A 15,029-nucleotide genomic window follows, 5' to 3' on the forward strand; every position below is an offset into this window, starting at 1 on the left:
AGTTTAATCCTTGATTTACACAAGCGCGCACACACACACACACACACACACACACACACACACACACACACACACACACACACACACACACACACACACACACACACACACACACACACACACACACACACACACACGCATATGAGAGACAGGCAGCAGGTGGGATGTGTTGTTTTACAGCCTGAAAGTGAAGTGAAGTCACTTTCTCATAAGAACAGAGACGTGACTTTTCGACCTCTCCTCTGGAGACCTTTTGACTCGGAGGTGTCAGTCAGAGAGCGTCTGTGATGTCTCGGGGTTATCTCGAGCTGCACTGTCTCACTTCAGCAGGAGTCAGTGTGTGTTGTATTAAATGGGGACGCAGGACCCGGCTCTGTTCAAACCTCACCCTGACTTCATGCATGCGTTTTTCTAGAGGACTGGCAGGAAAAAGTCTGGGTCAAGTTGCGGTTGGAAAATTCACACTCGCAGCTCCACCGACTTCTTCTGCTTTCCTTTAGCCGGGTACACTCGTCATCGTCGGGCTGATTTTGGGCCAGATTCCCCCCTTCTGACAGTCCGTCACTACTGGCGAGGTTTCTGCTTTTTAAATGGATCTTAAGATGATCTTTTTGTCCTGTGAGGTCTGAGGAGAATGATGTGATCGTCATGGCCGCCCTGACTTCATGAACACATTTTAATATACCCGATGGAAAGAAGAAAGCAGAGCAAAGGCGGCTGCAAATACATTTACAGTCCATCTTCATGCCGTCTCAAAGTGCTCACATCTTCTGTCCTGTCAGCCATGTTTGTTTACTCTGAAGTCGTGTTTGACCGCGAGAGACTGGTCGAGTTTTGCGAGTCAGGACTCTTGAGTGTGTTGTGCTGTTTTGGTCCCATTGTTGTTTTTACAGATCTGCTAAGTGCCGATGTTCATATGAAAAATTAACCAGTCCGACGCTCTCAGGCCGCACGTAGAGAAGTGCTTCAAACATTACTGAAACATGAGATTTCTGTGACGCCACATCTCGCAGATATGAACATTCAGTAATCCTCTGTTTCTCAGCTTCTGATGAAAACTCTCCTGTTAAGGAAACAACATTAATCAGTAGTCGCCACACAGACTTAAAGAAACACACACACACACACTTTCTTCCTCAGTGGGAAGTTTCCCACCGCAATCTTACTGATAACGTCTATCTGCTGAGCTGCCCTACTTGCATTTGTGTCATAAATAGTGCTGCCTGGCTCCCATGTTTAGTCCCAGGTATCACTCACATAGCTTACCTTTTCCTCCAGTGTGTGTGTGTGTGTGTGTGTGTGTGTGTGTGTGTGCGTGTTGCTTGAAACCTCTGCCTTGCTCAGGGAGGTGCAAGAAAGATAAGAGCAGTCAGCGTTCCAGCGCTCACATAGTTCATCCAAACCTTTCGTTAATTGCTCGGGTTGCTCGTACACAACATGTTGCTCCCCCGTCTTTAAACTGTGACAGAAGTAGCTCAACATCAAAGCCTTCCCTTAAAACCCCGGCTGATACCTCTGCGCCTCGGCTCCGCTGGAAATAGGTGACAGACGGCGTGTAGCAGGTCTTATCCCGCTTTGTCGTTTGCTGACTTTATTGCTGCATTAGCATTTCCTTCCCTGCCTGTGTGCCGTTTGCAAAACACAAAAGATGTGAGGGATTATTAGAGTGAAAGCTGCATGGAGGATGAAGCCAACGGTTTGTTCTTGTTTTGCCCCCGACAGTTTTGGAGACTTTAGCTGATCTGCACAAATACGCTTTAATTATGGAAGCAGCTAAACATGCTGCCCGAGGTCAGATTGTAGCGTCCTCCAAGTTCAAATTAATTTGCCCCTTGTTTCCTCCTTTGTCTTTTATCTCATTTCCTTTTGCATTTTGTTTATCTAAAGCCCCAGGCCGCCATGTAATGAGTATTCAGTAAATTGTTGTACATACAGGTCGCACCCTTTACAGTCATTTGGCTTTAAGTCTAATGCGCTCGGTCCTCAGGCTGGAGGTCGTCTCAGTTAATCGTTGATCTATTAAGTTTCCTCTCCATTTAACACCTTCCATCCCGTGATTCACCCCGTGCAGCCTTTGTGTGCTCACCAGGAAATCAAAAGAGCGAGTAGAGATTCATTGTGAAGAAGATGGTCAAAAGGAGTTACAGAGCTTTCAAGTGGGCCGTAGTGGGCGGGGCTACACTTCTGTAGTGTTTCCTGAAGGTTTGAGGAGCTGTTCTTGAGTCCGTCCTTCAGTAAAGCGGTTTGTAGTTTTATGACTGGAATAAAGACGTGGAAGGTACTGGAGTGTAGGTCTGGACCTTTGCCCAGGGTGCATGATGGATGAGTGCTGGACTTCGGCCTAGACGCTATAATATGAGACTTTTTCAGGACGTGTTTTGAAGAAAGGAGTTTCCTGAGCTGGCAAAGGTTTGTCAATATGTGAGAGGAGACTGGAGCATGTGGGCCTGTGGGGAGGCGTGGCCCTGCAGGACTGAGCCATTTCCTGGAGTTAAGGGGGAGTGCATGATTGTCGCGATGGACTTGAACTACATGTGTTCAAAAAGAGGCGAGTGTGGTTGTACTGGCCAGTGTGTTAATTATCCACTGCTGGCTCTCTTTGCTCGGCTTTGTTTGAACCCAAAGAGGACTACTGTCTCCACAGTAACTGTTACCAACGGTTACGCAAGCTTGACAACAGCAACCCTCAATGACCCACATTCCAGCAGTAAATCACAACTCTCTCTCTCTCGCTCTCTCGCTCTCTCTCTCTCGCTCTCTCTCTCTCTCGCTCTCTCTCTCTCTCTCTCTCTCTCTCACACACATTGCCGGCTCCACCCTTCCCTATCGAAACTATGCGCAGTGTTCCCACTCTGCCTGACTGTTTCTCTATCAAGGAGAAAATTGGGGGGGTTGGTGGGTGAGATGGATGCAGAGAAAGAGAGAGCTGTCATACCGAAAATTTAAAAGAAAGTAGTATCAGCAACCTCTTCCTTTTTTCTCGTCCCGCCGCGGTCGGTCTAAGTTTTAGAACCCGGTCTGCCCTCACACTTCCTCAATCGTCTCTTATCTGTGTGAATGTGTGAGAGATGAACGGACTTCAAAAAAGTGCTGAATTAATCTGCTGCTGCTCACACACACACACATGCACACACACACTCGATCTGTCACTATATGAAAAGTTGTTGATCCAGTTGTCTACCTCACTTGAACGCTCTTAAATAACTCATTCCAATCCGCTCATTTGGCGTCCTGACCCTGAGGGAGAGACCAACACCGTGCAAAATCTTATTCAGGGTTTTTCCCATTTTTAAAACAACGTCCTCTTCTTCTTTCATCTTGAAAAGGGTTCAATAGATAACAGCGTTTTCATTTCATTTTTAGGAAACCCCCTGCAGAACCAACAGTTAGTTTAAATGTCTGCAGGGGACGGATAACAGGCTGACGACAGGAAGTAGGCATTAGTCTCGTCTTTTCAAGCCTCATGTTTGGTGTTTTTACGCTGATAAATCCCTTTTTTTGTTGGAGCTGGAAGTGTAGAGCATATTTGTGTGTCTTGACATTCAAGAATATCAAGAATCCATTTTCAATTTGAGATTCATGATTCGAAGTCCGTTTCTGAATTAGTCCATACTTCAGGATCTCCTCCAGTCATTGTGAGACTGGCTGAACGTCTTGCTGCTCTATTTGGTATACTGCTGTGTTAAAGAGTTAGCATTAGGACTTAAGGCCGGTTCACACGGCAGGATTTTAAAATTGTCGGCAGATTTCCCAAACTGTAGAGACCACACACATGGCGATAAATAATCTGAGGTTTTACAGTTCTGGTCGTACAGTGTGTGGTGTGCGGCCACACGGCAACATCAACACACCACACACGAACCGATTTCACTCGCGAACGTCCCCCGATCAGACGGGAAATCTCGCAAAACCTCTCGAGATTAAACGTGTTTCCAGAGTCAACAAACGGACGAAGAGGATGTAATAGGGATCGTTTTACTGTGTTTTTAACTGAAAAACAAAAAACGTGTTAAAAACGTTTTAAAAAGAGGCGTCGGTCAAAGGAGCGGAGACTACGGGAGCATGAGCTGTACTTGCTACATGTTGACATGGAGGTGAGTAGTTGTTTTGCTCCCGGTATTTTCGCTACTACGTCACCTCGCTTTCTGATTGGCTACGCGTCACATTCAACAGGCTCATGCTCGTTTTCCCCTCGGGGGACACCACACATGATGAGAGATCGGGCCTAAACAATCCAACATGTTGAATATCCCCGATTTGAGATCGGAGCGGTCCCGACGTTCTTCCGACCAGACGAGAGCGGTCTGAACACACCACACACGGCAGGATGATCTTATAAGATTATTTTATGATGATCGGGGCGTGCTTAAGATTATCGGAAGGGGAGAATCTGGGCTAAAATCGGCGCAATTATCCTGCCGTGTGAACTAGGCTTTAGCAGGGAGTGACTGAAAAAAAAAAAACAAGTTTGGAAGTTATGAATCTATTAAAAATCTGAGGAGAAAATAATGTGATTTTTTTTTTTCCCCTTTAAACGTCTCGTTGCTATAGCACCCATTGCTCGGCCTCTATCTTTGGAACAAAACCAGAAATATTACTTTATATTGGAAACATTCAGTATGTTTATAAGATGTGAAGAAAAAGTCAATGAATCGTGTTAAAGTGTCCAAATTCAATTTACTCACAGCCTGATTGATTTACCTGGATAACGCAGTCAGAGGTCTCTTACATGTTTACCACTCTCTCAACCCCAAACTGGTCTGTGTGTTGTGCACACACTCCACAGCTCCCACAGGGAGATTCTGTCCTCTGCTCACTTTGATACTTGAAGCCCCGTGCACACCGTCGACGGCTAACGTCTACAAGCTCCCGCAGAGATCTGAGGCTTCCTAAGACATTTTTAATGGCACTGAAAATGAAACATGAGGCCATTCCCAACACACACACACACACACACACACACACACACACACACACACACACACACTGCTGTGTCAGCACTTTATGTACAATAATATCAGGGTGTATGTGTGTGTTTCAGATGGTCCACTGTGCAGAGGAGAAATGTCAATATGTCGGTAATAAATTTGTTCCTCCACACAAGAGATGCTGCTGGGTGTCTAGTAGCCTGTGGCTGCTTTCATATCCAGCATTAGCAGTGTGTGTGTGTGTGCAATCTAAAGAGATGTTTCCTTTAGATGAGAGCAGATGAGCTGGAAAAGCCAAAACAAACAGGAATGGTTACACGTCATTAGATCAGTCGGGATAAGAGGAGGTTTCCTGGAAAGAGCCGACTCATTCGGTTCACGTTATGAGCAAAATGAAAACAGAAGCAGCTTTCAGACCCAAGTTAAACCTGATAACCAGCTGAGGTTGAAGTTAATCAGACAGTTCACTGGAAATACTTCTTTTGTGTTTTCACACGACCGGCTCACTGACTCGCTTTGAGCCTGCTGTTTCCTCTTTATCGTGACGGTCGAGGCTGCTGAACAGGCAACTCACTCCCCGCCTCTGCTTTCAGTTTTCATCTTAAATAATGGATAAAGGAGGAGTCATGGGAATTGATGAGTATTTACAAATACACTAGTGCTGTAAATACGGTGGCTGGGAAGTGCAAAACAAAATAGTGTAAATCACTTGTACAAAATCGGAGACATATTTACATTTCGAAAAACATTTTGTCATCGTATAAAACAAAACTACAAAAGCAAACACACTCACATTTTATAAAAACAAATTTAGAAGATTTGAAACACTTTTTTACAATCGTTACCTGTCGGCAGAATGTACCAGATGTGACCTGGAAGTGATTGTGAGTCATTTGGTTCCTGGTTTGATTTAACATGAAAAAGGAACGGCTTCTTTTAAAGCCATTTATATTAACAGTTGCATGTTGTGATTGGACGTTTATAAATGACGCACACCATTAAATTCAGCGGACATCCGGTCTCTTATTATATGAAATGATTTCATAATAAACGGATTGATGAACTCTGTGTCTCTCAAACAGGACTTGGAGTTCCATGGCGTGATGCGGTTCTACTTCCAGGACCGGGTCGCCGGCAACTTTGCCACCAAGTGCATCAGAGTGTCCAGCACGGCGACAACACAGGACGTCATCGAGACGTTAGCAGAGAAGTTCAGACCAGACATGAGGATGCTCTCCTCGCCAAAGTACTCCCTGTATGAAGTCCATGTGAGCGGCGGTGAGTTTGATGATTTAAAAAAAGACTCAAGTTAACGCATTCTTTAGATGTTACAAAAACGACGGCTTCCACACAGCCGACTGTCCCATGAACTGCTGTTTATGTGTGTGTGTGTGTGTGTGTGTCTTAGAAGAGCGTCAGCTGGACCTGGACGAGAAGCCTCTCGTTGTGCAGCTGAACTGGAACAAAGACGACAGAGAAGGACGCTTTGTCCTGAAGAATGAGAACGACGTCCTTCCCAAGGTCAGCGGCTCAGTCTGTTTTTTTTCTTTTTCCCTCTCAGCGTGTTTGACTAATAAACAGTCGCTAATTAGCTGACTCATCAATCATCCATCCATCAGCTGTGGAAGAAAACAGAGCTAAGTTAGAAAAGAGCTCATTGTAGAAGACAGACACAATAGACTGTCGGCAGGAAAAAGAAAAGCTTTGTTGTCACTAACTTCAGCTGATCTTGTCTGGTGAGTGTTTCGCCCCACATCGTTGTTTTTGTGGCGCAGCATTAAAAAGCCGGTCCACCGTTCTGCCATTTTCTGTCGGGGTTAAGTGTATTGCTCAAGGACACATCGGACATGTTGCTTGCAGGAGCTTGGGATCGAAACCCTCGACCTTCCGGTTTGAGAGACGACTCCTGACCACAGCAGAGATATTTAATTTAGCTTCTTTGCTGACCGCACTTTTAAACACTTTGTCCTGAAGATGTGACGTCCCTAACTTTGCTTATGCTAAGATTAAATCTAATTTATAGGATGTATAAAACTCTGTTATATTTTTCCTGTCCGATAAATAAAACACCACCCATTTTTTTTTTTTTAATTTCTGAACGGTGCAGTTGCACTCAGATGCCATTGGTGGGCGCCAAAACACAGCAAGCTGAATCCCTCCGTGGTGTTGCTTTAAATAGCCATTGCACATAGTTCAACCATATTGCTTATTTTAATTCAAAATCTGTTCTTTGTTGTAAAACACGACGACTATGAGATGGAGATCTTTACACACTGACGGTCCCACTGAAAAATAAGGTTCTCATCACACACTAGCAGAAAGTGAGGAGGACCTCCGTACAAAGGGCCCCGTTCACTCTTTTTCCCTTTTCTCCCAGAAGAGTCAGAGTAATGGCCCGGAGAAGGAGAAGGACGGAGTGATCCAAAACTTCAAGCGGACTTTGTCCAAGAAGGAGAAGAAGAAGGAAAAGAAGAGGGAGAAGGAGTTCGCCCGGATCCCTGACGGAGATGAGCAGGCGCTCCCCCGAGAGGACGGGTAACACAAACACACGCTCACAGTCATCCATCTTACTGTCCAGCCCATACATCCTCTCAGTCCTTGGAGAGGATCTTTGTTTTTTTGGTGCCTAGAAGAGGAGAGAACAGTGATTTCAACTTTGAACTTTCTGCGCCTTCATCTGTCTTCTTTTTATTATGATTGTTTTTCACGTGTTTTGTCTTCTCCCGGTCATTTATCATTCTCTTTTTTTTATTTTTTATTTATTTGAAGTGAAAACAGTCGTCTCGCAGCCGAGGTGTACAAGGACATGCCTGAGACCAGCTTCACACGGACAATCTCCAACCCAGAGGTGGTGATGAAGAGGAGACGCCAGCAGAAACTGGAGAAACGGATGCAGGAGTTCATGAGCAGCGATGGGAGGCCAGACTCGGGTACGTAAAGTCAACTTCATCTTAACCCTAACCTGCAAAACACATCAAAGGGTATAAACAGCTCATCAAGTACAGGAAAAATCACTGAAGCTCAACGGCTATTGTTGCTAACTCAAAATAATTAACGAGTTACAGTTACTAGCCGTCACTTGGGAAAGCCTTTCAAAGCTCGGCTGTTTGTGTGGAGTCTGCAGAGCTAACGTGAGCTGCACGGTCGTCTCCATCGTCTGCAGCACCGGGTCCTCCAGAAGCGTGTTGTTCAGCTCGGTGCTCCGTTCTCGTGAGAGAAGCAGAGGAAAAATAACTTTGGCGTTTCTGCCACAGAAAGCTTGCGGCTGAAAGACTTTCCTGCTGTGCTGCGTTCGTTCTACCACGGTGACGTTGGTGCACCTGGCCCTCCCAATCGATAAACCTTAATCTGGCGGTATTGCCGCTACATGACTTAGTAAGGCACGAGTCCAAGAACTGATCATGCAGAAAGAAAGATGTACATCTCAAACAACAACTCCCATTCTAGAGAACAATCAAGACCTTGATGAGTCCTTGAAAGATTTATTGCTCAGTAGGTTCACACATTTAATTAGCAAAGAAGTTAAAAAAAAAAAAAAAAAAGATGAGATATGATGAACTTTATTGACCCCTTTTGGAGATTAGTCTTAGACACCAATCGCTGCATACATTTAGCATCCTCATAAAAGCAAACAACAGTCCAGCTGTACATCTCTGCAGAAATGTGCAAGTTGATTTGAGGGCAAATATGTTCCTGTATGAAATGAGATGCAGTTCAAGGCTGAGAACAAAAAAAAAAAAAAAAGAAAAAAACCTGCTCCCAGAGTGAACGGGACTTCATGCAGAGACTCACCTTTCACATCGAATGAGTGACCCAAATCTCTCAGCCACACACAGAGCTGGACCGGCCTCGGAACAAGTGTGAGGCTTAAAGAGAAGCCGGCGTGAACCTGCGAGGAAAAATTTGCAGAGTGACCTTAAAAATCCCGGTTCACTGCGGCTCTTTATCCCGCGTGACGGAGCCTGAGAAATCTGCACGGTGGGGTGGGAAGAGACGGCTGGTGGAGGTGTCGTGTGGCTGAAATCACTGCCGTACAAAAAGTCTTGACTACATTTAAAAACCAATACTTCGAGAAGGTAGTAACACACATCTCTTATGAATCCGCATCAGCTGTCGACAGAAAGGCCATATGTTTCCAAGACTCACGCTGACATGTTTACACTCACAGAACGACACGTTGAGTGAGTGAAACAAACACGCAGGCTGGTTTCACAGAGTGACTCAGGCATTACCTAATCGCTCTGCCAGACAGACAGACAGACAGATGGACCAGTGAACCGCCTCTAAAAACAGCTTTAACCACTGTCCACACACACACTCAAACAAACACTCCCGCTGGGACAGGACGGGTCGTGGTGAGACGGTGACGTTCTCTCCCAGGAGGGAGACGGCTATTTTAACCAAACTCATTCCATGTAACGCTTCTGAAAATCCTGTTTTGCTTCGCTAAAGACTCCCTTGTGGGATTGGTGTAGGTGATCATTTTCTAGTTGACACATGGCGGTTGTGCAGCCACGTGTTGCTCTGTTAAATTATACTCATCCTCCGAGCACAGTTAGTCCCTCACACAGCTTGAGATACGACTTTTAGCAAGTTCACTTTGACCTGAACTTTTCCACCACAATGAGCCAAAAGGTCAAATTCACATCAGTATGCCTGTGCAGGAAAATGTTGAGATCTATACAGAGCTGCATTTTAAGTTTCAGTTCTTTCATGATTTATTGGGGGAAGCAAAATATCAATACTGTACTTTACCATCGTCGTGACCTTCGATACAATGACGATGCTGCTGCCAAATGTGGATATTATAATAAAAAAACAAGAACAAAACAGGATTTCCTGCTTATTGGAGTCAGTGCGTCACCTCACCATGACTCCGTCCTCACAGTGGCACTCGTGACACGGATTAGCATGACGTAAACGGACGTTAATTGGCTGAATACGAAGTTTGACAGCTGCATAAAAGAGGAAGGTGTCACGAGGGTCAGCTGAAAGAAGAAGTGACGGTGTGATTTAAAGGTGAAGCTGAAAAGAAATGCATGAATTCTGCATTTACTATTCTTTATTCCCGTCAGATACGAGTGTTTCTGAAACCGACACAGATGAGCTGTGTTCATAAAGCACCTTGCTAACCCAGATAACAAAGTGCTTTACACAAACACGCTCGATGGTTAAAACAAATAGAAACGGAAAGACTGACATCTGGGAAAAATGACAGAAAAGACGCACGGAGGGATTAAAGCAACACGACAGAAAAATACAAGAACACTCAGAGGAATCTCAAAATACATCTGAACACTGAAGTAAACAAAACAGAACCAGAAACTCCTGACGAGAAGAACGGGAGAAGTTAAAGTACTTCCTGCTCCATGTCTGTCGGTGTTTGACCGCTGGTTGCACTCAACAGGCGACGTGATGAAAATAAAATGATGCATTTGGCTTTTCTGGGTAATTAAAGATTCTTAACAAAGAACAAAAACAATGAAAACACCACGAAGAAGAAAGAAAGAGGAGGAGATTTGAGCGTGTTGGTGGTTGGAGAGGAGAGTTTTTAAGGTTCCTGAAGGTGGGAGGAGACGGTCCTGTGGTCATGCTGCCACACTCCGCTCCTTTAAATCAGGCCTTCAAACTTTATTACTCACTCAGGTTTTCCATGAGAAATATACTTTGTTTCACACCAACAAATTTTGAGTTTTTAAAAGGTGTTACCTTGTCGAGTACTTTTACATGCTTCTGTCTTTTAATGTGTTTTCTTAATTTCTGTTGCATTTTTTCCTTTCTAATGTATTTCTGTGTTAATGTCTGTAAAGCACTGTGTGAACAGCGCTATATAAATAAACTTAAAAAAGAGCTTTGTGTTGTTTTCCTGCAGGGGGCACTCTGCGGATATACGCCGACAGTCTGAAGCCCAACATCCCGTATAAGACCATCCTGCTGTCCACCAGAGACACGGCTGACTTCGCCGTGGTGGAGGCGCTGGAGAAGTACGGTCTGGAGAAGGAGAACCCCAGAGAGTACTGCATCGCTCGGGTAACTAACCTGGACTTTTAAGACCTAATCTGGTAGCTTAACACTCCACAAACATCCAGACCTTCCTGCTCCACTTGTAATCACGTCCCTCCTCCTGAATCAGCCAGGTTGAACACGTTCTTCGTAAAGCCTGGTGATTCATGAGCCCCTCCAGCCGCACTCGAACATACGCTGAGTCACATTAATCAGACTCAAATTAAACTGCGATGCTTTAATCGGCATCATTTGACTCTTAACAGGATTTAATTTTTCCGGTTTGTTCTGGCTTCTGCCGTCTTCCTTAACGCCTACAAGCTTTTTGTCCTCCACGACACGTCTGTCTTCTTATCTCATCATCACACACCTCCATCATTCTTCTGAGAGGCTGCGAGGAGGACAGCCAAGGTCATGTGGACAATAAAACACAGACACACACACATGAAAATGACTCTTCACTGTACTGGCAGAAACAGAATGCTTCTTGGCACTAAAACCTTTTGGGAGGATTGCAATTCAATTGCTTTCTGACTGAGTGCCCGAGAAGCAGCGGATGCTCTGTGTGTGTGTGTGTGTGTGTGTGTGTGTGTGTGTTCAGGATATGTGTGTTTTTGAACGTGTGTATGTTAGTGCATGTCTGTGACTGTTACGGTGAACTTGGCCGCCCTCTCCGCAGCCTCTCCCACAATCGTTCGTCTCTGATGGACTCTGTGTCGATGGCCAATCATATGAAACGGCTCCTGCTCCAGCAGCCAATACAGTGGAGGGCTCTCTAGAGACTACATACACACACACATACACACACACACAGTTGATAGTCAGTAGCAATTTGCTGATGAGACTTTAGCACAGGGGAAGTCCATTAGGTTAGTGAGCGTGAGGAATAAGCAGCAGTATACCAGCTGCTAGCATGTTTGTGTGCAGAAGGGGGGGGAGGGACGTCAGCTGAGATGAGACCCAACAGGATGAAAATATGCGGGACAACTGTTACATTTTGTAAAAAAACCCCAAAAAAAACAAAACATTATTATTGATGAAGCCCGACGACATGATAATCTCATTATGGAATAAAAGAAACGCGTTGTATACTGGGTAACGACAACATCACAAACAGGAAGTTCAACAATCAAAATGTCATGAATATTTGAGAAGAGGTGTGTGTGTGATGGTAACTGGAAATATGATGTTTTCAGTAAGCAAACAATAAGTAATGAATCTTTCACCATCCTCTCCACTGAAATAGGATGTTCTTATGTTTATGGTCTGTGACGATGTGACGAGATAGTGACACTGAGTTTCAGGGATCAGTGGGAGGACCAGGTTCCTTCCTGTTCAAAACCTGAACATCGCTAAAGTTTGAGCTTGTGGATACTGCCGTCGTGTCTCGTTGGTCCTGTAATCTAAAGTTATACCTCAAGTCATGTTTTTAAAAAGTCAAAGCTGCACAGCTATCTGGGCGCAGATGGCTTATCGGTAAGGTTGCGCACCATGCACCAGCTTTAAGTCCTCCCACGTAGGCAGCCTGGGTTCAGTTCCCACCGGAGGCTCCTTCCCTGCGTGTCACTCCAAACTCTCTTTCCCGTTTTTCCTACTCGAGCCACTGTCCTAAAATATAATGGCCAAACTCACCTCAAAGTGTCGAACTCACAAATCTTGTTCCACGGCAGACGGGAAGAAACTTCCTTTTATTATGATGAGTGAAAATTAACCTGTTTTGACACCACGGCAACAAAAGCTGGTCTTCTGGCTGGTTCTCAAAAACCCGCTCCTTTGCAGCGCCACGTAACACAAAACAAAATGTGGCTCTTGAAATGAAAGATGAGATAAATACAAATTTTCCTGAGAATAGCCAATACCAAAAGTTTAATATTTTCTCTGATTATCAAAAATCCAGGAGACGTGTGTGCAGGGAATTTGCTCTGTCTGTATTTTCTAATTAAAGGACAGCGTTGGTGCAGGCGTGTGACTCTCCGTTAAAGTCTGCACGTCGGGGATTAGTGAAGTCTTAAACTTTAACGATACATTTGAATCTTTACGTGCGGAGATTTGAGACGTTGAACTCTCTGTGACTGTCATTAACATCCTCCTGGGATCTCAAATTATATCCGTCAATCACACGGAAATAAGAGGGCACCTCTCGGGGGAAAAAAACGGTGATGACTGTGATTTGGTGTGTTTGTGTGTCGTTTGACTCACAGGACGTTTCATGTGTTCTCATTTTGCAGCAAGATGACAAATCGGGCAAAGACGCAATCCTGGACGATTCAGAGTGTCCGCTGCAGATCTTCAGGGACTGGCCAGCTGACAGAGGTAACACACACACACACACACACACACACACACACACACACACACACACACACACACACACACACACACACACACACACACACACACACCAGGTCAATGTTGCTGTTTTCTTCGTCTCTACCGCCCCCTTCTGCTGCCGTATAGTCATTACAACTATCTTCTACTCGTTCTGTCAAACCTTTTTGTTTGTAGAGGAGTACGACTGTAAGCTGGAGCTCTCGATGTTCAAACCATTATCCAACTTATGTTTAATTTAAAGACCACAATACAAGAGTCTGTTGATGGATTCTCTACAGGTGAAATACAAGGCGTCACTGTGATGAAATTCACACTATTTTAATGTGATATACTTGCACGTTTGTGTTTCTTTTCGGGTGTCAGGAGCCCTCGTGTTCCAGCTGAAGAAGAGGCCGCCCGACTACCAGGGGAGGAAGGGAAGGAAAATGGACGACAAGGGTCTGCGGAGAGACGGCAGCAGCAGCTCGCTGCCTCCAGAGAAACTGCCTTACCTGGTGGAGCTGAGCCCAGGTACGAGCACCCCACCGTCTGCTTCTATATCTGTGCAGCGTAACTCCATCAGGCTGTAATGACAGATAGCAGCCAGCAGGCAGCACTGTTGCCGCAGTAAAAACACACGCACAGCTTTCTTCCACCCTGCTGAGGTGAGTTCATCACATGTGGCCGCACTAATGGCTCCCGGCTGTTCTGTGGTTTCTGCTCCTACCAGAGCAGGATTCCCTCAGTCCATTAAAAAAAACCCCAGCAGGAAGTCGCTGACACCTTTTTAACGGAGACGACTCTTAAAACAAGCAGCACTTACCTGTGGATCACTTACTCTTTCACAAGCACTGAAACTAATCAAAGTGCTGATTTATGACTCAGTCCAAGTGTTTACCTTTATGCTCTTTGTACACCTCAAACCCTCGCTCAGGGTCATGTGGGTCAAGATCTAAAGGTGGAGCTTGATTAGCTTTGAAGTATTTCAGCCATCGCTAAGGAGACTTTCATTAAATGCTCATGATCCCTCAACACTGTTCACGTGAATGATGCGGCGGTTAAATGCTCAGTTTTCCTTCATGAATAAGTTACACACACGCAGCAGAGATGAGGGGTTTTGGTTCATGGATGTACAGTACGTGTTTCGTGGATTTGATTTGGGTTTTTTCTGTGCCAGAAAAGTGATCCACATCAAGCATCCACAAATACAAAAAAAGAGATGTTTTTTTTTTTTTTTTTTTTTTTAAATAATTTTATCGTTGATCTACTGCTCCACATACTAAAAATGTTAGCAGCAAATCCTTCAGCAGAAGGATGGACCGTGGACAACGATCTTAATGTGTTTATGTACGTCATATGATTGAACGTAGAAATTTAACTCAGGGTATTTCAAGAGGGATTGAATGAGGGACTCGGAGAAAAACAAAAGGTAAGTTGCTCTGACGAAACTCCAGGAATGCCGTCATGAAACTCCTGATAAAGTAAATAAAGCACTTTAGGGAACGAACCCCGACCCGAGTCCTTCTAAATGTGCATTATGAAGCCCTAACAGCTTGTTTTCTTGCTACTGATCCCTCTCTCTCTCTCTTTCTCTCTCTCTTTGTCTGTCATTAAAACCTCCTCTGATAAACCCAAACACATCTCAGCACCAAACGTTAGTGCTGAAATGAGATTGGGGGGGACCAGTGTCGGGTCCAGCATCGTACTAACATGTCTACATCCTCTACTGTCAGGTTCACTGTCTGGGCAAAATAGCAGAGATGTGGGGACTGAAATTGTTGGCCTCAA

At 44.8% G+C, this 15,029-nt stretch overlaps 1 protein-coding gene across 13 annotated transcripts in view; it reads left to right on the top strand.

Annotated features, from left to right (window-relative positions):
* afdna (afadin, adherens junction formation factor a) overlaps positions 1–15,029 on the top strand; it is a 92,497-nt gene that overhangs the window by 24,622 nt on the left and 52,846 nt on the right. For 8 of the 13 annotated variants that reach the window (XM_079345549.1, XM_079345559.1, XM_079345560.1 and 5 more), the window contains exons 2-8: positions 6,011–6,206; positions 6,337–6,449; positions 7,306–7,463; positions 7,698–7,858; positions 10,801–10,958; positions 13,160–13,244; positions 13,626–13,772. In XM_079345549.1, coding sequence (XP_079201675.1) covers positions 6,011–6,206; positions 6,337–6,449; positions 7,306–7,463; positions 7,698–7,858; positions 10,801–10,958; positions 13,160–13,244; positions 13,626–13,772 — 1,018 coding nt within the window. The remainder of the gene's footprint in view (positions 1–6,010; positions 6,207–6,336; positions 6,450–7,305; positions 7,464–7,697; positions 7,859–10,800; positions 10,959–13,159; positions 13,245–13,625; positions 13,773–15,029) is intronic. The other 5 variants (XM_079345555.1, XM_079345551.1, XM_079345552.1 and 2 more) reach the window with 2 other exon arrangements.

This window comes from Symphodus melops (genome assembly GCF_947650265.1).
Source record: "Symphodus melops genome assembly, chromosome: 1".
Classification (NCBI taxonomy): domain Eukaryota; kingdom Metazoa; phylum Chordata; class Actinopteri; order Labriformes; family Labridae; genus Symphodus; species Symphodus melops.